At 42.6% G+C, this 25,076-nt stretch overlaps 3 protein-coding genes across 3 annotated transcripts; 2 read left to right on the plus strand and 1 right to left on the minus strand.

Annotated features, from left to right (window-relative positions):
- Window positions 1-4,726: 4,726 nt before the first annotated feature.
- Window positions 4,727-7,110, plus strand: LOC142963864 (uncharacterized). The gene is made up of 3 exons (XM_076104100.1): window positions 4,727-5,189; window positions 6,326-6,486; window positions 6,775-7,110. The coding sequence occupies exons 1-3, from the start codon at window positions 4,727-4,729 to the stop codon at window positions 7,108-7,110; spliced, it is 960 nt and encodes a 319-aa protein (XP_075960215.1).
- Window positions 7,111-8,854: 1,744 nt separating this feature from the next.
- Window positions 8,855-19,653, plus strand: cfap65 (cilia and flagella associated protein 65). Its single transcript, XM_076112185.1, has 34 exons — window positions 8,855-8,905; window positions 9,258-9,445; window positions 9,532-9,634; window positions 9,839-10,005; window positions 10,278-10,486; window positions 10,666-10,802; window positions 10,883-11,108; window positions 11,245-11,513; window positions 11,607-11,801; window positions 11,966-12,186; window positions 12,332-12,488; window positions 12,694-12,822; window positions 13,078-13,329; window positions 13,431-13,570; window positions 13,707-13,791; window positions 13,909-14,055; window positions 14,192-14,357; window positions 14,594-14,722; window positions 14,841-15,054; window positions 15,224-15,352; window positions 15,562-15,652; window positions 15,780-15,865; window positions 16,004-16,070; window positions 16,282-16,392; window positions 16,615-16,806; window positions 17,104-17,262; window positions 17,425-17,562; window positions 17,716-17,832; window positions 18,004-18,138; window positions 18,221-18,271; window positions 18,407-18,627; window positions 18,728-18,847; window positions 19,040-19,450; window positions 19,575-19,653. Exons 1-34 carry the CDS (start codon window positions 8,855-8,857, stop codon window positions 19,651-19,653), a joined length of 5,292 nt encoding a protein of 1,763 aa, XP_075968300.1.
- Window positions 19,654-20,179: 526 nt separating this feature from the next.
- LOC142963880 (FAST kinase domain-containing protein 3, mitochondrial-like) lies at window positions 20,180-24,787 on the minus strand. The gene is made up of 10 exons (XM_076104101.1): window positions 24,689-24,787; window positions 23,509-24,423; window positions 23,163-23,313; window positions 22,874-23,061; window positions 22,554-22,722; window positions 22,142-22,227; window positions 21,761-21,932; window positions 21,518-21,587; window positions 21,246-21,360; window positions 20,180-21,079 (listed from the first exon to the last, which is right to left on the minus strand). The coding sequence occupies exons 2-10, from the start codon at window positions 24,388-24,390 to the stop codon at window positions 20,981-20,983; spliced, it is 1,932 nt and encodes a 643-aa protein (XP_075960216.1). The 5' UTR covers window positions 24,391-24,423; window positions 24,689-24,787; the 3' UTR covers window positions 20,180-20,980.
- Window positions 24,788-25,076: the final 289 nt, after the last annotated feature.

Genomic DNA, 25,076 nt, shown 5'->3' on the forward strand with positions numbered 1-25,076 from the left:
TTTTTTTTGCTTTCAACGAATGATATAAGGTATTGTATATACAGAAGGAAATGGTTTCAACCTTCCTGTGGAGAAGAAGAGTTGTTTAGAAGAGTTTCAAGTAGTTTACAGCCATCATGTATTTGTGTTAAAGGAAGAGCATTTGGGTAATGAGTATTTTGGGAACCTGACCCTGCAGAGCAGTCTGGGAGCAACAGATGTTTAACTACTCTCTGCAGACACCACTCTGACACCCCGTCACTGCCCCTGTCTTTGTGTGTTAACCAGCTCTACATGTGTCTGTCTCCTCCTCTCATTCACAGACCTCTGTTTAGCACTAATTGGCTATGTGCCTCCTCTCTCCTCCTCCTCCACTTCTACCCTGAAGCCTCATCTCATTGTACTGTCATCTCATTATTTACCGTGCTAAGTAATAATCATCCAATCTCAGCTCTGCTCCTCCTGCCTCCCCTCCCCTGCCTCCTCTTCTCCTCCTCCGCTCCTCCCTCTTGTCCTCCTCATTATGGCGCAGCCTCGGGTTGTGACGGCTGTCATTAATCAACTCATTTTGAACAACGTTGAACCTTGCTACCCTGAACACCCACCACTGCTCAACCAGGAAATGTTCTATTCCCCTGCGGTCCATTGGGCCAATCAGAGCAAAACTGGGGCATGACAATAGATAGAACAATAGCAACCAAACTCAGATATGAGACTAGAAACCACAATAGGACACAGACAGAAGGAGAACAACAGGCTTTATTATACTCAATAAATTGGGGATTTTCTTCTAGCCTTAATGTCTCCTGGGATACATAGTCATATTTTACTTTACTAACACAGTGGCCCTATTAATCTGTGTCACTTACGTCAGTTAAGTCACTATCATGGTTAAATACCTAATTTGGAATATTTTAAATTATTTGGGGGAAAAATGTTTTCTCAAAAAAGGAGTTGATTCCAGTTATGTTTCTGGCTGCAGCATGAGCTGAGTAGTTGGTATGAGCAGTAATAGCTATTTTTTTTGGCCACTGCAATTCACGTGATTCATTAAAACAAACTTTTGTGATCACATCAATGATATCAAACAGTTGTGATTTAGCCTCTCTGGTGCACCACCATGCAAGAAAGACGTAACCTTTCTGCTAAGGAGGCCTGACAGAGGCGCCCACTGGGTTAACCTCTCTTACATTTGTGTATGAATAGAAGCAACATCAATGGTTCTTTTACAGCTAAGGGGAGAGAGGAGCTTTGAGTAGTCCCCCCCCCCCCCCCCCCCCACCCCAAGTCTCCCAGACTTGCTCTTGTCTGTTTTTGACTCTGTGGTTTGCATTGTTGCTCTTGTCTATGTGTGTGTGTGTGTGTGTGTGTGTGTGTGTGTGTGTGTGTGTGTGTGTGTGTGAGACTGTGCAAGTGCCTGTGCATACAAAATATGTCTGTGTACATTGAAGACCTATAGTGCTTGTGAGCTCAAATATTGAAATACCAATTTGGTTGACATTTAAGATTATTTTAAATTGTTTAGTGCGATTGAGCACAACAACAGTCATTAGCACTTTAGAAATGTTAATAGTTTTGAGTATAGGACTGACCAACCAAAACATGAATAGTCAATGCAATCAATGCAAAATGAGTGTAAAAAAGAAAGAAAAGAAAAAGAAAGAAATAGGCCTAAACATAACCAAAACATCTGTCCTTCATCTGAGGCTTTTATTGGTGCCCAAGCTGCAGTAACTGCAATATGGTTTGATAATCTACAAGGTGTCGCACACTAACTGTCGCATTAAAAGCTATCTGATGAGATAACCACAGCTAGCCTTAGCTATGTAGCAACAGCTTGGTGGTTTAGTTTATTATTATAAATAACTACTGTAAGTGGGTTGCTAAATCAAGATGAGGAATAAAAACCAAGCTGAACTTCTGCTAAAGCTAACATAACTATCTCAACAGAGTACCAGCAACTTCCGTTTCAGCTTGTGACTTGGTTTAAGTCAACGTTAAATCACATGTTCAAATATATTAGATTGTAAATCAATGTAATATATTAAATCAATGTATTAAATTGGTTTCAATAGGAACACAGGTAATATCGACAGACAGACAGCTAGCAAACATTTGGACTGCAAATAACCACAATAGAGTTGATTTCGCTAAATTAGTTAAAATAGCTCTGATTCCTGACCTCAGGTTTAATAAATGCTGCTCGAGATGAAGGAATGTCATCGATGAAAAATGTTTCCATTATAATCAAACAAGACATATAGGTTGACCTCATACATCTGGTCGTTCCATCCGCAGAGTATATTACTGTACAAAGTATCAGGCTATGGCTGCTATCTATTTTTTAATAGATACAATTATATGAATAGGCTACAAAGACTGTTTTGTTAAGGGTTATTAACACGGCAATGTAATGACCATAAATCACAATTCCAATCTATTACCAAACATAGTACCTCTCAGTGGTGTGAAATTTCAAATGCAATGTCCCTAATATCTGCTGAACCTTATCTGTGATGTGATATTTGTGCTAGGATATCAATATGTGTTGTACAAACTTCATTAAATGGTGAGATATCGTCTCCCCTATCTAATGTAGAACAGATCACAGAGTATTCACTATTTTACAGCTGGCTTTTACAACCTCATTCCTATCCTGGAACTTCACACATTACTGTGAACTGTCTGACTATCAAGGTAATGGAAACAAATGGCCTAATCGTTGAAAGATATTGCATCTATTTTGACTTTATCTATTTTGACTTTTGATTAATAATGCTATGTAGAATATGATAACCTTCAATTTGCAATTTAATTACTTCCTCTTGTTAAAAAAGAAAAAGAAAAGAGATTAAAATGGTATACAGTATATTCTTAATGTGGGTTTAAGTTGCTTTATGGACTTTGTAGATAAAACATGACTTTCACTACATAATGACAGACAGATATTTCATATTCTCACAGATTCAAACAATTGATTATATCATCGGCAGGATGATTACCAGACTGACAAATGACAAACATGTGCAAAGTATCCAGTATGACTGCTTTCTTATAGCCATTTCTTACAGCTTTGCTTTCGACTCTACTGTGGTCTACCTGTGGTCTATGTGAATGGGTCTATCAGAGTCTTAGTAATGATTGATGATGGAACATGTTAATTATTAACCTGTTTCTCCTGAGAGATGACTTTAAACATCAAAGCCTCTTCATACATTTGTGACTTATGAGCCAAATAAAAAAAGAAGCTTTATCACTTGCGAGTTCAATAAACTAAGTCTTATCTTCAACTGCGGTTCTAATTAACAAAATAAAATCCTTTCTATTTGCAACTTGGAGAACATTGATAACTGGTTAAATTGTAAGTCTGAAAACTGTCATATGATAATAATAATGAGACAATCATTTGCCTTGATGGTCATACAACATAAACACATGCCTGCACACACATATGCATCTTTAAGTTGATATGTTGTGTAGCTCAGCAGGTGTTGGTGTGTTTGTCTTTGAAGTGAGAGCAGTTTGTTTTCCCAGGCCTCTGACTGTCTCTTATCAGTCCAGTATAAACCAGCAGGAAATCCCCACTGGTTAAACTGTGGCAGAGAGATGCAGTTTGGACGCTGTGGGCGAAGCAGAACAGGTTCATCTGAAGTACATTGAGATATTGTTCCAGATGAGGTAAGAATCAGCTTTAGGTTGACAAGAAGATGTCTTTTGCAAAACTGTATGCAGAATTATGGATATAAAACGTTGCAATGTAAAGTTTCATCCAGTTATGGACTATAGCGGCCTTACATCCTGCGGCCATTGTGGCAGGTCGTCCCCTCTCTTCTCCCCCTTTCCTGTCATTTTCCAGCTGCTCTAATAAACGCAATAAAAGCCCAAAAATATTAAATAAGTTATGGGCTATGCACAAATCGCACTACCTTTTATAAGAATCCTTGCATATTATAATGTGTATTGTGATGGAGTTAGTGCCAGACAGCTGCTACAGGACTTTGTCTCACCTGTCCATACTTTGTGTGTGACTCTGCGAGGAGAGACAATGAGTTTACTCTGTTGTTAGTTTACTGCCCCATTATTTGCTCCATGGTGTGGTGATGACCGATAATCATAGCAGCAACCACTGATAAGAACCGTTGGGTTTCTCTCAACCTTAGCAGGCAATAAAATTGAATGAAGACTGAGTTGTAAAAAGATGAATTTCGTCATATGAGATTACAGTAATCAACGCAATATAGTGTTCAACTGTGTGTTTGAAGTTACACCTCAATCACACCTGAGACAGGGAGGATAATGGAGGTAAAACTGCCAGACAGATAACAGGCAGACTAAAAGATAGAAAGTCACACACATGCACTTATCCTTCTATGATAGGATTGTGAATGTTTAAGAAAGAATGAAACGTAAAGAATTAGGACTATTGAATAGTATTTGTAGAATGCAACATGCAGGCGTGCACCAATGCCAAAAATTAACCCTTCAAAAGAAAGAGCATATACCCTGCCCTTGTGGGGCTCTGACCAATCACGACGCAGCAGACTTTATAGCGCTATTGGGTGCGAGTAATTTCCCAGCTCTCTGCTGGAGTGAGCGAAGTGTTTTTTTACACAGACGCTAAGAGGAGTGGGTCAGAAAAAAAGAAATTTCTCTCCAAGGAAAAGTAGTAAGAATATAGCAGTTTCTGACAAGTTTGTGTCTTCAGAAATTAGAGACACTTCACTTCAAAGTTTATGCAATTTACAGAATGACAAGCACCATGGAGAAATCTAAAAACTTTCGTATTGATGCGCTACTGGCGCACGACGTGGAGCAGAGGACGGACAGTGATGGTGCGTCCCCAGGGTTGTATTACAGCAGAAGTCCCGACGGCAGTCCGGTGTCCAACTGCGGCTCAGAGACGCCCTCCCCTCATCCGAACCCAACAAACTCCTCTCCAGCCCTGCCAGGAGTCCTATCCAAATCACAGCTCTTCAGCTTGTCCCAGTCAGGCTTCGCTGCTTTGCACCAAGCGGGTCTTCTCGGAATGCACCCGGGCTCCATGTATCCTCTGGCAGCCCTCGGAGGCCAGCACCCCGCCTTCATATACCCCGGTTTTACGCAGCTGGTCCAGCCATACCCTGAGCAGCTGAAGGGGGCCATGGCGACGCTCCCGCTGGATCCTTGGATCAGAGCCGGGATGATGATACCCAGACTCGGCGATTATGGAGGTAAGCGAATCTCCGTGTTTCCTGAACTTGATCATTCTACTTCCTGTACCATATGGTGAGAGAACTAAAATGCATGATGTTTCAGAGGTTAACCTTAAAAATGACATGGTTGATCCAAAGGCCATATTTAGCTAAGATTCAAAACAATAATAATAATTATATACTAGTCTTACTAATACTAATAATATGTTTAAATGTGCATTATTAAATTAAATTGATAAAATGAATTATAATCATGTAATACCATACAGTAGCTACCAATAAAGACCTATACCATATTTATGTAATTTGAAATATTAAATATTTTTTATTAAAATTTTTGTTGAAGTCATGTTTCTTGTATTAATTCTTCTCATTTATAAAATATGTGTATATGCTGAAATACTTTTTACACAAATGGCCTTACAAATCTTTTTTTTAAATGCAGGACATAACAACTACTCCAGCTTAGCCCTAATTAAAATGAAATGGATCATACATTTGTTTCCCTTTGATTTAAATGTTATTTGACATAAGCAGATGCTGTGTCATTTTCTTTTTGTTATGGTAAGGTCAACAGCCAATTTATTAATGTTTATCGAGCCTCCTAACACCTGTCTGTTGGTATTGGTTTTGAAAGGGCCGTGATATTTAGATGCTGTCTCTTAAGGACAATGTATATCATAAAAAACATGCAATATTTACGGTATAAAGGGAACACCTGAAATAGACCTACTTAATCAATTGATAACATTTACAATGTTTTCATTAAGGTAATGGTCTCCTGTGATGGTTTATTACCCCGCCAAAGCAATATCCTCTCACCACGAGCTCACATCATGGCAATAAATGCTAACGGACAAGATATACAGGCGGGAAGACAGACAGGCAGATGGGCCTTAAGGGAAACCAAACCAGTAGATTTCGTGAGGATTCGTTTGGAGATTTATTTGAAAAATATCCGTCCAATGAAAGCTTTTTTTTCTTTCTTACTTTCGCTCATAGGCTTCTGTAGGCCTCTTTTGATTATAGGCCCACTATCCATAATAGTAGTAAGCAGGGTTATTAGATGAAAATGAAAAAATGTAAATAATGACAAATGGACAGAATAAGCAAACACTCTGCTACTGTTTGACTCTGCCTCACTCTGTTTTCAGTCCCGGCCCAGGCAGGTTTGTTGGGGAAGTGCCGGAGGCCCAGGACAGCTTTCACCAGCCAGCAGCTGCTGCAATTAGAAAACCAGTTCAAGCTCAACAAGTACCTGTCCAGGCCTAAGCGCTTTGAGGTGGCCACTTCACTCATGCTGACTGAGACTCAGGTGAGAGAGGCAGAGCCAGGATGTACTGTATTGAATATTGTATCATATACATTTGTAGTGTGTGAGTGTATTCCCTTTATCCACATCCTTCCAAGTCACTGTCAAGTTGTTATGCTTACCTTCCTCATCTTAAGAAAGGGTTATGGCGCCCTGCTTTTTCAGCATTCTTTCCCATCCCCTGCAACAAATCCCTTCAGAGAAGCAAAACACATTTTTGCACCCTGAACCCCACACAACTAAATATGTTTACACGGTTTAACTGTAATGATTCCTGTTGTATTTCACCAGGTTAAGATCTGGTTCCAGAACAGACGTATGAAGTGGAAGAGAAGTCGCAAAGCCAAGGACCAAGCAGTGCCACTGACTGACACAGAAAGAGCTGGAAGGGATATTCACAGCACCAAGCCTCAGAGTGACTCACACAGCTCGAGCCTGGAGGATGAAGAGGAGATAGAAGGGGATGAGGAGGATGAAAAAGAGAAGATGGAAGTGCTGAGGGCAGGCTCTTTAGGCTCCGTAGGCTTCATGAGGCATGCTGGAGGAGGAACAGGGAACTATAGTTCTTACTCTGAGGAGGAACTGGAGGAGGGAGGCTCAAGAACAAGAAGTGGGGTTTTCGCATAGTTATAAAATTCAGCATGCATTTATTGTATGTCGTTTTATGTTTATTACTCTTGAGAAGACAATACACAATGCAATCAGGTACACAAACATGGTGGCATGAAGAGGATCATTCATTTTTCACAGCCCAACATGGTGCCATATCTGTACCTGGAGCACCCAAATTAGCAAAAGGGTATATGTCGACATCTGCACATTGGGCTGGATATGAAAACTGATAACATCAACCCATAATAATGCCACTTTTATGTGCTTGGTTTAATGCTCAGTGATCCATCTGAGTTATGACTTCAGACTCAACCAATAATTCTGAACTATAATGGCCATTTTTATGCATGATTTACTTGTGATTTAAACAGTACAAACATACTGAAAGCTTATGTTCCTGTCCTGTCATTTGCAATGAACTAATTTATCGATGAATGTACATGTACTTAAACTGTATAAATGGGGGTGATGAGAGCACTTTCATGGTAGTGGATGAAGAAACAGAAGAAAAAAAAACTTGGAGACTCGTGTTGTGAAGAGTGTCAGTGTTACATTGGTGTCAGGTCTGTTACAAATGCTGGACTAATATTTCACCAATATTTGAATTTTTTCATATTTGTAACAAGACAAATAATGTATTGATATTCACCCAATTAAAGTTTTGGGGCCTTAGGTTTGGCTTTATGATCATGAAATGTTGTATAATAGTCAACCTTTTGTTTTGTGTTATCTTTATGGAACTGCATGTTATATATAGCTAAAGCCACACACACACACACACACACACACACACACAAAGAAGTGGCTGCACGTACTGTATGTTTTTTACATTTACAGCATTTTCACTGTGTTTTGTAAACTGCTCTCATATGAAGCGTGTTATGTTAATATATAATTTAACATTATATAAGTTAATATATTTTACTCTAAAAGCAACAGTAGTGTTTTTGTGGCGATGAATAGTTTGAAAAATAAAGTTGCATTCATATGTGTTGAGTTGAATGAAGAGAGTGAACTACAAACAATGCAATTTACAATTAAAGGAATAGTTAATATTTACAACACAGGGATGAAATAATTTCTGGCTGGAGGGGGATTGCTTGAGTTTTGTCATCGATTCATGGGCAATATTTGTATCACAACTTCTTAATAATTCACAACAATAAGTCATAACATCGTATGTCCTAAATGTAAACACTCCCTAGTATTTATAAAAAGGCCTACTACCAGTTTGCGAATTGTGTATGTCCCTCCTCTGCTGCCGTAATTACTATGGTGATTGCAAACAATTGCTTGTTGCCGTGGTAACGCCGTGGCCGACAAAACTTTTGATTGTTGTCAGCGGTGTTTTCATTCCTGAATAAGAAATGAAAAGCTGTAGTTTGCACGCTTTGCTGTTTGACGTTTGAAAGAAGGTAAGGATACGTTAGTGTGTTGGACCAATTGTTTAATTTAGAAATATTTTGAGCGTGTGTAGCTGTCAGCCTTCTATCCCTCTGTTAGCTAACTGCTAATAGCTATGGTCTTAATTTACGTTAATTCCAAAACACTCTCTACGTGGTCTTCGACGTAACGTCAGCTATGTTTAGGCTCGATGACTCTCGGAGTGAAACTGTAATAAATGTGACAACTGTGCAAAATTACAAATCCTCAAAACCATGGTAAACGCCATCAGACACCAAAAACCTTCCTAGTTAATATGTCGTAATGTTGAGCTAACGTCTAGCTAACGTTGGATGCCTTCTGTCTCTTTCCAGCCATGTTAGCTGAGGATTCAGGAGCACCATGGAAGCCCTCGACCGATATCAAAGTAACTAAAGTTTGAATTAAAACAGCTTGGTGCTAATATTGATAAATAACTTGTGGTCTGCTTTTCATTTGCAACCGACATTTTTTACTAAACCTGTGTGTTCAAATGTATCAGTTTTTGTCACTCCCTGAATAAGCAAAATAGTCCCATGAGCCACAGCAGTCTATACCTATAATTGGATTACACAACTGTAGAGATTGGGGCCTTTTCCGATATATTTATCGATATGGCAGTTCAAGCTCTGCAATATGAAATACAAAATGTTCAATTTACAATGTCTTTGGGGCATCTTCTGAAGTTGCTTGAAAAGTAATTTATCTGTGTCCAAAACTCACATCTCCTAACTCTGCAGGATCCAGGGATTCACCAGAGGCACCGGGGTGAAAAGCACCAGCCACAAGCGTCCAGCCAAAGCAGCTGTCTCTCAGGGTTGGAACTGAAGTCAGAGCTGGTCTGGGAGGACTGGGACCTGGGGAGAGAGTTCACCAAGACATTAGTGTTAAAGAATATCCATAGCAAGCTGCAGAAGCTACATGTCAGGTCTTACAAACGCACATGGTCATACATACGCAAACACATATATGAGCTAAGTATTCACACAATATCATATCTTTCATTCCTCACAGGCCTCCAGTGTCCAAGTTTTTCACCACCTTCATTCGTCAAATCATAGTTCTCAGCCCAGGGACTTCTTTCTCCATGCCAGTCTGCTTTAGACCACTCCAGAGGGTAACACATCTTATACATAATTGCATCTGTTAATAGATCTTATTAGTTTTTCTATCAAATGTGGGCTGAATTGACATTTCTAGACAAACAACTTTCCAGTCTTATGGCTTTAAAGTGATGAATGACTATCATCCATATATCATCTACTTCTCCTGTCTCCTGTCTTTTCGTCTGTGTTTGTGTCTGTCTGCCTGCTTGGGACAGTGTGAGTATGAAGACAGCATTGAGTTTCAAAGTAAAGATGGCAGCTTCCAGGTATGTCTCCGTGCCATCATTCCCTGCCATGCCCTGGAGGTGCCTGACTCCGTGCTGCTGCCACTCTGTGCTGTTCAAAACTCCTCCAATACCAATTTCCTGCTCAAAAATGTCAGGTACGTATGAGTGTGTTTTAGACTAATACAGAGAAGTAGGAGGGATGAATAACCCGGGAGGAAAGGAAGCAGAATGCTTTGTATGAATGCTTTTGAACTGTTTGCGTGTTTATGTTCTGATTGGTGTGTTTGTGCTTTGCAGCAAGTAGTTAAACAAATCATGTCAAACTCTTTACTCTTTCCCCTTTCACTCCACTTCCCTCTTGTTAATCAATCCCTCGCTCTTTTTTTCTGTGTCTTCCCTATTTTGCTGCATACTCTTCTCCCCACAGTAAACTCCAGACATGCTTCCAGTGGAACAACACAGCACTGTTCCAGATAAGCCCTGAGCAAGGCCTGTTGAAGCCCGGTCAGGAGTGTCACATCACTGTGGTCTTCCGACCACAAGAGGCACTGGTGTACCAGCAACAAGCCAACTGCAGGTTTGGAGATGAAGGGGACAAGGCCGAGAGCTGCTGCAGTGTGCTGCTGCAGGGAATAGGTACTGTTATTACTAACAGAGGAGACAGGCCAAAAAGAGATTGATAATCCACTGATTTTGTATATAGTATATGTGGTTAAATAGATAGATAGATCAACTTTTTGGAAGGAGATGATGGGTAAATAGGGAACCAATACTCTCCCACTTTCCTTTTGTCTTGACTCTGACTTCCTTCTCAGCCAAATACCCATGTCTTCAGCTGAGAAATCCAGATACCAAGGATGACAAAGAACAGTGTGGTCCAGAGCTGCACTTTGGCTCTGTGGCTATCGGACAAAGTTTGCAGAAACACTTTGACATCTTCAACCCCTCCCCTGTAAGTAGTACACAAAGATATGCAAATGTGCACTCCTATAGACCTTCCCTATCATCGCTCTTTTTGCCCCTCTCCTCCAGGTAACTGCGTCATTCTCTCTTTCACGACTGTCCAGTGGGGTCCATTTGTTGGAGTCAGAGTTCATCTGTGATGTGACCAGGGGTAAGGTGGCACCTGGAGGATCACTACGGGCTGCAGTCACCTACACTCCGGCTGTGGTGGATAGTGTCTCTGTGGAGTACTTATCTGTTAAATGTAGAGGGGCATTAAATGAAACTCTGCTCAAGCTCACTGGAAACTGTATTGGTAAGGGACACACATAAAGGAACACACATGTAAATGCGTACCCCACTAGCATATTTTTCCTCTTTTTTTCGCATGAAAAAAAGAAGGGAATCTACAGCTAGATACATATATAAACACTTGTTCTTTTTGTATCTAGGTCCCAAAGTTTCCTTGTCGTCTGCTGTGGTGGACTTTGGCTGTGTTGAGGAAGGAGGAGCAGTCGTACAGACAGTGGAGCTGGTTAATTCTGCGCCTGTTGAGGCTTTCTACCAATGGGACCTTGACTGTACTGGGAACAGTGTGTTCAGCATCCAGCCAGCAAGTGGCACTTTATGCCCACACAGCCATACCACACTCAAGGCAGTCTATAGGCCCACGCAGCCTATTGCACATCATAGGAGAGTGACATGTATCATACTGCACAGGGTAAGAGCCAATATGCAGATGCATACACACTCACAGCACACACACAAACAAACATCAATATTCATTCTATCTACCTATTACTCTTTCCTGTAGGACCCCATATTCCTTGACCTGATTGGTACCTGTCACTCAGAGCTCCAGCAACCAGTGATACTGAAACCTGAGCACTTGGTTCTTTACAAGCTCCACTGGTACCACAGACAAGACCCGCCGGACACTCTCACAGCCATGCAGCAAGAAAATAAAGTAGACTTGGACCAACAGGGAGTGCCCTGCCCGGGCGAGGAGGTAAAGTGCCAAAGCGAGATGAAACGTGCAGATTTGTCTAGTTTTTAAATACTTTATAAGAAGACATTAAATCACTTTCACTATGAAGACCATATGTCACCAGTAAAGGGCACAGTATAGGTTTGGTATTGTGTCTCTCACTCTTTCTCTGTGTCATTTTCTAGCAGTCACACCCGGGACCAGACAAGAGAACTCCTATGGAGGAATATTATCAGTCCTGCTTGGGTTGCATGGATCCCCTCTCTTGCAGTTCTTTATCCTCCCCACATGTGTCTGTGGTGCCCAGTGAGCTGCTATTTAATCACAAAATATCCTCCTCTCTGTCGTCTTCATCCACTTCTTCTCTGCCTGTCTCCATCACCAACCACACCAGGGGGAAACTCGGGTATCAGTTCTTGCACTGGATTGTGGCTTCTCAATACGTCACTACATACACACGCTTTTTGTTTCTAAATGAAACCTGACTACAATATCTGTTTTAGTGTTTTTCTTGCTCAATCTGGTCTCTGTTGCATGTGATTCTGCTCCAGCCTGGTGTGGACTGCTGCCCAAGACTCTCCGTTCACCGTCTCTCCCCCGTCATGTGACCTGGCTCCTCTAAAATCCACTTCATTCAGAGTGACCTATGACCCCAAGCAGCTCAATACTCTGCACGGAGCGCAACTTGAGTGCTTTGCATACTACAAGGTAGTGCTGTTCGATAATCTATAGACGAAATTCCATCACATCAAGTGATTGTGCCTTTCTCTTTCTGAATAAATGTCTCAAAAATCATTCAAACCACTCAAATCTCTCACCTGACTTTGTTGAAAGTTCAAATACAAAAAAAACCACGGTATGATGCAACACATTTGGCTGTGACTCTATTGTCTTTCTTCCCTGGATGCTGCAGGACAATCGCCACATAGAGGGGCGGCTGCTGTGGCCACCCTGGTGTGTGACTGTCCGAGTCATAGGCCATTCCTTTCAGCCAGGCAAAGAGCATTTCATCCCATGCTGCTCCTTGCAGCCTCCTCAAGTGGTGAGATACAAACAAGAGAAAGAACTCAAATGTTACAGCATTGCTGTCTCTCTCTCATTTATCTATAGTTTTGCCATTCTCTCAGTAAACAGGAGAACATGAAGATGGTATTAATGCTGATTTCCCCAGAGAGAAAATAAGATGAAGTCCTTGTCAAACTAAATATTTTCTTTGAAACCTGTGTAAAGGACATTGTATCACTGCCATACACAAATATGTAATACTCTGGTAACTGTAATATTTTGTTCTTTCAAGGTGTTTCCAGCCCTTAGTGTTCTTTCCTATCGGACAGTGCTCCTCCAGAATTCTGGAGAGCTGCCCCTCACTTTCTGTCTGGACCACAGCTCAAACCCTGCATTGGCAGAATCTGTGTCCGTAGTGCCGAGCTGTGGTCTGATCCAGCCTGGGAAACACCAAATCCTCACCCTCAGAACAACGCCCACAGAAGACAGTCCCAAACAGGGATTCGGTTTACACCTTCGGCTCAATGCAGCTAAACACACGAAGGTACACACACTACACAGGACCACAGAGGACAAAAGCTGTAGCACTCACCACACTTTGCTCGCGGGCCATTTTATCTGTGCATCTGTTTCTGTGTCCTTCAGGAACTGACAGTTGTCAGTGTGGTGGAAAAGCTGTGCGTGTCTCTGGAAGGAGACAACAGTTTATATTTCCAGCCAACAGCTGTGGGCTCTCGGACGCGGCGCTCCCACCACATCAGGAACCTCAGCCGCCTACCTCTACGGTTGGTTTACATAGTGGTTGTTATTCCAGTGCTGTATTTCTGACGTTTTTTTCACTGTATTGTTCGTAGTCTGGACTTATTCAAGTATCATTCATGTTGTCTGCAGCTGGCTTTCTGTGATTGTCCTTTGTGATAGATTCCAATGGAGCATTCCAGAGCCAGACCAGGAGCTTATCTTTGTTGAACCAGATGCTGGTGAACTGCATCCCAATGAGAGCTCAGTGAGAGACTCAATCGTGTTTATTTATGCAGAGACTGTGCTTTTGATGACATTTTTTAACAACAAATTTAATTTACCTTTTTTTTGTACTATTGTTTGTGACTGGTTGGCATTACAGGTCCAGATATGGTCCTTCAGCCCACTGGGAGAACAAACATACACACTCAAGCCTACTCTCACCTTCTGGCCGATCCAGACTCCTGGATGTAACAAGTCACACCTCACCCTTAACGTGGTGGGGTTGGGCTCTAAAGGATTCATCGAGGTGGGACTGTCATTGTGTGTCATTTTATGTGTATGTATATATACATGCATGTGTGTATGTACTTGAGCTGTATGTGAATTGTTTTGGGACAAAGCAGTGTATGCATCTTTGTTTCCCCCCCCCCCCCCCCCCCCAGGCGGAGACAGCAGTTCTGGATGTGGGAGAGATTCTGGTTGGAAGTTGTCGGGCAATTCAGGTTCCTCTGGTGAACAACAGCCCGTGTTCTGTCTCCTATTGCCTCTCTGTACAGCAGATACTTTTGGATGCGGGTCTTACTTATGACCCCGGGACTGAGCCAAAAGGTATTATCTTTGTTTCGGAAATTGGTTCCATATTGGTTTGTTTGAAAAGTAACTCCAACTATGTCAATGCTAAGTCAGTACCAGTGCTGTGACCTCACCTGCTCTAACTTAACTTAAAATGATGACCAAATGAAGATGGACAATGAAGTGGAAACAAAACTGACTGCTGACCACAGCAGATACAGATGTATTTGGTCCAGTGTTGTAGACTAACATTGTCCTGTCCGGCCCTTTAGCCCTGCAGCTGGACTGTGAGAGGGGAACCATCGTCTCACACTCCACAATGCTGCTCCGATCCACTGTCAGACCACACAGACGAGCCCAGTACCTGTGGACCATCAGCTACCAGATGCTGAATGCCAGTGGTAGACAGAAAACACAAACACTACAAACCTGAATGTATTCTGCTATTTTGTTTTCTGTTACTGTTACTTACCGCTCTTTCCCCTTTCTGTATCTGTCTCTCTCTCTCTCTCTCCCCAGGATTTGTGTCATCCCCTCCTCAAGCAGTGTGTGAAGTGCGAGCTAAAGGCGTGTTTCCCACCTTACAGGTGATCGATGTGTGCAGCGGTGGCAGTGTGGGCAGACTCAGCAAGGCGCACCTATGGGAACTCTTCTCACTGGACAGCCTTAATGAGCACATGCTGTCCAACCCGTCCCCTGCAGAACTCACTTACAGAACCCCTACCATGCACAGGTGAGGGGAAGAATATATTCATTTTCAATTAATATTGTTTGTAAAAAAGATACCAAGATAAATTATTTTATGAGAGTTGTGAGGTTTCATTGTTTCTTTATTAGAAAAGGAAATTGAATAATACATGAGTATTATATTTTGTCTTTATGTCTTCTCTTCCTGCATCTAGTCTGAGCAGTTTTCCTTCAGTCTTCACCAAAGATATGTTGGATTTCAACTTCGGTGCCACTCCCATGAATTCAGAGCCCTCCATTTTTGTGTTGATGTTTCACAACCCGGGCTCCATCCCGGTAGACTGGTGAGTAAAAAGCAGAATGTAGAGATTACAGTCGATCCAAACTAAAGATAACTGCATTCAGCATTTTATTTATATTCGTCATACATCGCTCAATTTATGTACACAGTCCAGTGTCCTCTCCTATGGATTGTGAAGTACAGAGGAATTTGATTGGACCTTTTTCTACTTATCTCTGATTTAATGATTTTTGGCCTTCTCTTCAATATTAGGGCTTTCTTGTTTCCAGCGGACCAACAGATAGAGTTGGACTACTGGGCAGAGACCGGAGAGTTTAGCAGCACTGAACTGTACCAGATGAAGGTCAGGCACGTCTTTTCTTTATTGAAAAAACAGGAATCAACTGTAGATTTGATTACTTGACTTTCAAAAATAACCTTTCTGAAAACCATACTGACGCTAACCTCCCATATCTTCATATCAATGTCAGGTTCAAGACAACCACCTGTTCAGCATTTCTCCCCGTTCTGGCACTTTGCTCCCTGGCCAGCAGAGGGCAGTGCACTTCACCCACAGGTCAGATGTTATTGCAGGGAATAAAGCACAGAATAAGACATCAGACACTTGGCTAATATAGGCAAGGAGGAGAGTTATTTAAGAGCAGATAACACTAATAATATGATCCCACAATAATCTAAACTTTGTCCTTCACAGCCATGACTCTGCTGGGAAAGATCGGCTTCCTGTCATGCTCAAACTGTCTTATGGTAGAGAGACGTTGGTGAGGCAGAACTCGTATACATTTTCATGATCCTCGTATTTATTCTTACTCTAACAACACAAAAAAAAAATCTAAATCCAAGTTACAATTGTTTTTCAGTTCAGCGGTAGTATTCCTGTTACCTAATATGTCACTAAGTGTGGTGAACTCTTTGAATTTGTTTGATATTTGATGTTAACTTCACATGCGTGTGATGTGGTTCTGTGTGCAGCTGAACTTTCAGGGGTTGACGGTGGAGAGAGACAGGCCCTGTCTCCACGTTGCCTCCAAACAACATGTCTTCACCTCTGTCACTGTTGTGGACCGTACTCCGCCGAAGCAGGTGTGTTCAAGTTCTCCAACATAAAGCCTACTAGGAGTGGCCTATTCACAGTGAGCTGAAATGAATAACACTCTTATCGATAGTATAATATTTCATATATGAACTCGTATTCAGTGAAACAGCTTCCACAGATTTATCCTGTTATTTAGCTTGCAGCACTGAATTCCATCAGAAATCTCAACATAGTTGTGATCCACAAAACCCGGGTTGTTTTTCCTGCAGGTGTATGAACTGCACAATTGCGGTGCAGTGCCACTCCGTTATGAGGTGGACACGGCTGTGTTGTCACAGCTAAAGGTGGACAACTTTAACCATCCAGTGCTGGTCTGCTTCAATCCAGAGGGAGAGCTCCTACCTGGGAGGACGGCCATGCTGGAATGGATCTTCTCTCCACTGGAGCCTAAGATGTACCATGTAAGGATTGAGCCATGCAGCCTTCCTTCCTCTGCCCTCTTACCACTGTCCCTTCAAACCTTTTATACAACTGATTTGTGCGGTATGTATTGTAGGCACCATGCTTCTCTCCATTGTGCATGTTTTCTCTGGAGCATTGTAATCAAGTTTATAGCAATTTAGAAATAAACTGGCACAGACGGATACAAACATCTATTCAGAGTAATGACACATGACACATACCATTTCTACCATTAGCTACTGTAAGTACCTAAATCCGAACCCTGTGATTTTGCGTCTGTCTTTGTGCATCGCCAGATGGATATTCCTATCCATGTCCAGGATGGAGACTCCACACTGGTGAGGTTTGAAGGATGTGGGTTTGATTCTCCCACACTGGGCTCCACAAACCCATTTAACTGCAGCGATACTAAAGCATCTGAACCCCGTGTCAAGACATTGTCCTTCCCGGGACAGGTGAAAGCAGTTTTTCTCTTTCCATATCATTTTTTAACTTTCATTCACTCTGCTGAATACCAGCAGTCTATTCCTAATAAGTCTTCTGCTTTTTGTGGCTGTATGCGTTCATCTCAATGTGTGTGTGTGTGTGTGTGTGTGTGTGTGTGTGTGTGTGTGTAGGTTGTAATTCTGTCGGAGGACAGTGTCTCTCTTGGCAACATCCCAGTCTGCTCACGATCTTCAAGAATTCTCTTGCTAACCAATGTGTCCCACACAGACTCTGTCCACTATAAATGGCTTAAGGAGAGCTATCAGCAGGTACAGGAAGGTGTACATGTAGCTTGTGAATAACATCTTATGTATGTGTCAATTTCACTATTTTGAAAAAGATACAAGCAGATCCTCCCGCTATGTGTCAGACTATATACAGCACAATATACCTATTTTGTACATCGGTGATTCTCACATCAGGTGGTGCAGATCCATCCAGAACAAGGAGGTCTGTGTCCAGGGGAGAGTGCCCTTTGTGTCCTTACCTTCACCTCTACTGACTACCCCACTTGTTATCAGCTAGATGTCATCTGCCAGGTACCACAGCAGCACTAGTGTGCATTTAAAGCTGCATTAAGTGGCATAAGGATGAATTTTAGTCCAATATTGAATGGCATTTTCATTCTGGTTTGGCAGACAATTGTTGGAAGTTAATCGTTTCTACAAAGTATGGACGATACTCACAGTGTTCTCTCCTCCCCTCGCCAGGTTATCCTGGAAGCCTCACTGACTCGCTATCGTGATGCTTTGCAGCGTTGGGAGGAAGAGAAAGAGAGACAGCGAGATGAATTCACTATCACAGATAAAAATCTTACAGAAACCCAAGGAGTTCTGATAGATAAGGTCCTCCCGCAAGTTCAAATTGATATCTTTGACAGCGATGTAACAGCCTTCTTCACCATATTCACCCTTTGTCTTGTTACAGGAGCCAGTAGCAGCTCCAGTAAATAAAGGGCCACCATTCAGGAAATACAAGGTGGTCTTCTTTACTCCAAATATAAGGCCTCTATTGTGAAACTAATATGAAAGTAATCCAATTAAATTATAGACATGCAGTAAAACAAATGCCTGGCTTCATATCGAGTACGCCTCCTCTTTCTCTCCCCTCCAGACTCTTCCTCCTATCTGTCCCAGTGGTGGCAGTGAAACGGTGGGCGCGATATGTACTAAGATATTAAGAGCTGAGCGGCGGGCCCAGCGAGAAACCGCAAAGTCATTGAAACGCCTTGAACCCCCTCAACCTGCTCTGCTGCATCTCGGGGTTACAGCACACTCTCACGGCCTTCTCGAGTACTTTTCACACCGCCCTGACCAGTTCAATGAGCACTATAGGTAAAGAATATAAACTTTACATGTTGCATCACAGGCACAAAGACAGACTGAGCTTTGATGCACACCACAGAAACATTTACATGTCTGCTGTCTCACTAAGATGCTTCCAGCCAGTCAAGCCCCAGCGACCTGAAGCCACTTCCTTTCCTGCTGGGATGCCCTCAACCACACATAGCCCTGAGAGAGACATCACCGTGCATGTACTCACCTCTCTGCTCAGGTACCACTTACACAGACACCCAGATGCATCCGGTGAAGGCTTAGATTCAGACATCCACCCTGACCTATGTACCGGAGTGAACTTACTTGTTTTTAGGATTAGCTTTTATAGAGATGGTTGAATTTACAGTTTAGAGCATTGTAGGAAATTGTGTATTTGTGTGTGTATCAATTAGTGTCTCTCCTTTTCCAGGGGCGTACTAGACGATCCAGCCTTCACACATTATCTAAATACTTTGCCGTCCAAGCCCATCCCCCACCGGCTTCAGGAAACTAGTTCCTCTCACTGCTCCTCATCTCCATCCTCCCTCCTTCCTCCTGACTGCCCCACAGTTTCTCAACTTACACCCAAACCTCACATTCTGTTGAGTGGAACAGCAGAACAGAAAGAACAGCACAATGCAGTGGACAGTGAGGGAACTGCGGGACGTTCGAAAAACGAGCCCCGAACACAAAACACGCCACACACAGAGCATGTGCCTGCTGACATGTGTGAGGATGTTTTGCTGAACACCCTCCAGAACCTGATGATGGAAGCTGTCAGAGGAGAGCTTGTCCTTACAGCGCACCCCCGCACTGTTATCTTGCCACCTGTTTTTACCAGGTGAAGACAGACACACACACACACATCGTACACAGACGGCGGTTTAACCTCCCTCCTCTATTTGTTGCATTAGTCAGAGATAACATGTTACACCAAATGGCTAACATATTGTGTGTTCCACTAGAACCAGGAAGATGTCCAAAGCCATGGCGGAGAAGGAGAGAGAAATCTTGAGGAACGGAAAGGAACCAGCAGGGACTTAAGTCTCACCATCTACCAAACATCCCAAAACTCCCTCTCCCTCTGTTATTCATCCCAACTGCAAGCTCATGAGAAACTTCACACTGGAAATGATATAAAATGTTCCCACAGGTGACTTGGCCATGATATATTGTATACTACATTTTGTTTATCATTGTATGTCTGAATACAAAAAGCACGACCGTATATTTAAATGTTGTCTATGTCTGACTTCATTCACCAATCTTATTGCACATAACCATTTACAGAACATTTGGATTATAATTTTAGCATATCAGGTTTATTCCCATTCCTTTTCTTTCAAAAATACCTCAATTGCATTTTTTCACAGTGTCTGTCTGTCTAATCAAATCACTAGCAATAGCGGTCAATAATAATATTGGTGTTTATAAAGTAGGGGAACTTCTTGACATGTAAATCTGTTTATAAATTTTTTCACAACAGATCTGAAATGACTTACACCCGTACATGTTTGGTAAAATGTTCAATCAACTGAAGAATCAACCACCAGTTTAATAAAGACAATAGTTAAATTAAAATTTTTATGGTATATCTTCAAACGTCAAATAAAAGCATATTTCAAGTCACACATTTGTACATTTCAAACATCTTGTCCAGTAAATGAGGTCACATTATTTTCCCTATCCCAAAGAAAATCAGGTCTCAACGGCACAAAAGGGCAAAGGACACAACAACATCACTCATATTTTATATTCACATTCATCACATAAATAGTCAATATTATGTCCATTTTACATAATAAGTTAACAGAATACAAAAATGGGCAGTATTATTTTCATAGGTTTTGCGCCTTAAAATCAGTGGCAAACTCAGCGTAACAATAGCTATTAAAAATAAGGCTGAACAGAAGTTATCAGGTGCAAATATTAAATATATAGTCACACAAATGGCCAGTCATTCAGCTGCTAAGACGGCCACTTTTTAGCCAAGTGGGTGTGATTTCATTCATCTTCATCTGTTTTTTTAGACACTCAAAACAAGGCAGGTTGGTTCATAAAATTATAAATTATGATAAATGATGTCTCTGTTACTTGGTGTTTACTGTATGTGACTGCAATGTTGAACTCTATTTTATTTCCTCGCATTAGGATATGTATGAGCTGAATATCACAGATAAAAGTGTTTCCGTTTCTGCCATGCCGTGTATCTTCTTCATATTGTACATAATTAGTGCGCAGCATCACTTCGCTAAACGTTCATGCAGTTCATTGGAAGGTTGATTGGTTTGTACAGCAACATAAGCATCAACCGCACCAACCAATAAAGGTCCCTGAGGAATCGTACGTTGAACTTGTTAGGCAGCTAACATCAGTGACTGAACTTGAAGATGGTGGGAAAGATCTTGTTGTGAAGATATTGGACCTGTTCCTCCTGAGTCCTCAGCTTCTCAAATTCAAAGTAAGGGATCTGGTAGAGAAAATGATGAGTTGTTAATGACTGCTATGTTTCTTACAGTGGAGCTCATTCAAAAAAAAAAAAATGTAAGTTAGATGAAACATTATAAAAAAATCTGTAGGTGCAAATTAGCAAAACTGTGGTGCCTGTATGCAATGATCTAGTTTCTAAAGCGTACCTGCACCACCTCATAGCCCATCCTGCGGAGGTGTCTCCTTTTAGTGGCTTCCTTCCCCAGCAGGTGCTGTGTGTTGCTACAGAAACGTTTTTCACCATCCAAGCATAGTGCCATCCTACACATGACCCAAGAAAATGGAGGAGAAGTTAAAATTACGAGTTCAGAAAAGGCGCTAATGTCATGCTGCTCACTTTCATTTGGTTCAGAATGTAAATGTTTGGCGTGTCGATCGGCTTGCACCCGCCAAACGCTCTGCAGAATGTGTGTCTCACCTCCTGTAAGTGTGATCCCACTGAGACAGAGGCAGAACATATCCTTTCTCATCCAGGCACATCTCCACATCTGGAGAAAAGTGAACATGGAATACGTGAGGTTAGCCGTCGACTAAATGAGCCACACGGTTGATTGTTTCTGAATTTAGAGACGATACACTGATGTTGTGCAACTTAACCTTTGGTTTCAATTGATATTTCCCCAGTTAGATCATATCGTTTTGTTTATTTACTACTGCTTACCTATTGTGTAGCCACTGGGAGTAAAGATTCTGGTGGAGTAAAACGTCCCCCCCAGCAGCTCTGTAAGCGGCCCTTTGACCTGTTTGTAGAGGAGACTCTCCATAGGTGTCTCAAAGGCCTGGTCCATCGAGGAAAACTTCTTCACATGGAGGAAGAAGGGCAGTCTGGGACCCTGATGAGGAACAAATCATGGAGAATTAATTACCGTTATCATTTATCTGACTCAACAATTTTTCTATGAAGACATTGCTTAATTTACTTGGCAACTACTGCAAGTACTGACACTCAGTGAACTATTATAGTACTTGAATAATAGTACTAAACGCACTGATCAAACTTTCAAAAAAGCCTCCCAAACGTATCAAGCTGTGTGACACTCACCCAGTAGTAAGTGCACTCTAATGAGGTGGAGAGATGGAGCTGTGTCAGCTGTCCCAGTGCGTTCTTGTCCAATGGCTCCCCTTGTGCTGTCGGACAGACAAGGACAGCTTACATCACAGACATTACATACATATTACACACACTGACATGTTGGACAGCCACATGCTGTGAGTGAATAGCTTCTGAATGACAGCTTTTCTTTGACAAACAGTTAAAATGATGAGAAATACGATCAGCTCTTCTAAGCACAGCTCTATATGTCTACGTGTAGAGTGACAGCAGCATGTGAAAAGAGTGGCATGACAATCACATATACATTACACAATCCAATGCAACTGCTCTGTCATTAAGTATACTTTAATGAAGCCTACGATGTCTGCTATGTTTTGGGAGGAAGCAGCCTTTTGCTTACCTTGCAGCCTCTGCAGGAAGTAGGGGCTGAAGACTTTGGCCACGTAGTTGACTGGGAAGCGTTCCAGGTGGATGCAGGCGTGCAACACCTCTATCAGGGAGCGAGGCTGGAACTGTGAAAACCTTTCTGACAAAATGCTCTCCAGCTTTTTAAACATCTCACCGGAGCACTGAGGAATAAAGAAGACGTCGTGTAGAACAGAGTATTTGTTTGCAGACGCATTGTCTTCCAACAGTCAAATATGCTTTACACGTTGCTCTTTCCATTTCATAGTCATTTGATTTAGAAAACAGTATTGCAACATTATTAATATTCCTCACCTGTGGCAGATAGTTGAGTCTCCCCATGGCGACAATCTGTTTGGCAATCTGAGGGGTGCCGTGCCTCTCAGCATGGCATACAAAGTTCTCAGCCACAGCCTCGAAGATTGGCTCAGAGCGGCACCTCATCTGCAGACAGTACTCCGTGACGGTGCTGATCAGCTCCGGATCACACTTTCCCAGCCTCCCTGACACACACAGCACAGTACTTCAGGATTAACTTCATGCATGATCCATGTACACCAACGTCCACGTTTCCCTAAGACCGTGTGAGGAACTGAAACCACACCTGGCAGGTGTTTCTCCATAGCAGACAGGAGCTCTTCATCATGATGTCCCAGGGTCATCAGCGCAGTGAGCACCTTGATAACTTCATCATCACTAAACGCTTTTAAGACCCGTGATGCTCTGTGACTCAGCCTCAGCACCAGGGGAATGGCCTGTGAAACAAAGCTCAGTATTAGAATCCCTAACTTTTCATTGTAAAGACACCAATTACAGGGTGGCACTTCAAGAGAAAAGAAAAACATTCAGTGTCCCTTAAGAGACCTGCAGCAAAGAGCCAAACATATAGGTGTGAGATGTTCATACATGTCTAAATCAATGAGGAGCTGAGAAGTGGCTGCTCTACCCACCTCTCTCTGCTGCAACTTCAACAGGGACTGCAGTATATCGCTGACTTGACTGGCTTTCAGCCGGTGGACCAGCCTCTGTGTGCGTCTGTGCAAAGTGGACAGCATAAGTTTCTGCCGCAGGCTGGCAGGATCGTGACACAGAGCCAGCAGGGAGTAGGTCCTGGCAGCCTCGCTGGGAGACACAACATCCTCTTCTACAGCAGCACACAGAGAGTCCAGGACCTCTGTCACCACGGCTGACTGGCGGCCTTCCAGGGCGTACGCCACCTCACCCAGGTGGCAGAGCTGTGACACCAAGATGTCCCTGCTGGAGAGGACCTCCAGACACTCATTTATCAGTCTGAGGACTAGAGGGCTGTGGGCCTTCAGGCCAAATTCAACACATGCTCCGAGTAAAGTGGCCAGTCCATCTGCCCTGTCGTTGCTGGGGAAGTCTGCCAGACTGGAGCACAGCTCAGGGATCACCTCCCCTTCAATCAGAGTCTGGATGTTGACTAGTGCGGCTGCATTGCTCTGTGGTATGGTGTATGGGACGTATGGAGATAGGTGTGTTGCTTGTCTTGCAGCCGTTTTAGGGGGCATGCGTCTGCCAAATTGGTACACCTTCAGTTCATCCTCAGTTCTCCCCGGTATGGGCACCGGGGCGGGGAGAGGTGATGCAATCACCTGCTGGACCGCTGCTTTGGTAACCTGCGTACTGTGAAAAGTGCGCACACCGGTTACGCACGGTTGTTGCGCAACAACAGCTTTGCTGGCAAAATCCACATCGGAGCATCTGCCCACTGGACTGCACAGATTAAGACCCCGATTGAGAGGGAAACAGGCTGAGGTGTGCTGACACGCCGCTCTGACAGACGATGAGAAACAGGCGATGGACTTCATTGTTGTCGAAGTGTTCGTGATAAACCCCGCTTCCTGTCTCAGGACACAGTCAAGAAAAGAAAAGTCGCTGTCAGTGCATTTCCCTGCTTTTACACACAGGGCTTGTCTTTGTTAAGTCAAGAGAAACATAAGAGAAGTCAACACATTGCAAGGAAGCAGTTACACGAGCCAACTTTAAAATGAAAGTAGCGGATTTGCCCATGGCTTTTAAATCATGTTACACGTATAATTTAAATTTACATATAATATCTGCTGCAAAAAAACTCAAACCCTGTCTTTCAGATTATAAACGACTTACCTTCAGCGAGACAGGAGTACCATGAAGAGGGGCTGCAACATATTACAAAACTCGCCTTCAGGGTTTGGTAATAGCTTGTGTAAGATGACATGTGTTTACACGTGCTGCCCCTCTGAGGGCAAACTGTAAACTGCAGGCTGGCTGCTTTACGTGCGCTCACGTGCTCTACGATTGGCCGAGCCGTGCCGCTCCGGATCCGAAGCAAGTGGCGGGGAGGTGTGGAGGCGGAGGGGGCCTGCAGGAAACCCAGTTGCGGCCTAATATTATCTTAATAAGCAGCACCGAATCGTTCATTTCATAATTTAGATGAAAACAAAATTAAAATTAAATTAAATCTCATGTCTTGATCATGTAATACAGAATGAATATATAATCCATTAATAATTGC

Source organism: Anarhichas minor, unplaced genomic scaffold, assembly GCF_050575085.1.
Source record: "Anarhichas minor isolate MPS153535 unplaced genomic scaffold, ASM5057508v1 ptg000004l, whole genome shotgun sequence".
Taxonomy (NCBI): domain Eukaryota; kingdom Metazoa; phylum Chordata; class Actinopteri; order Perciformes; family Anarhichadidae; genus Anarhichas; species Anarhichas minor.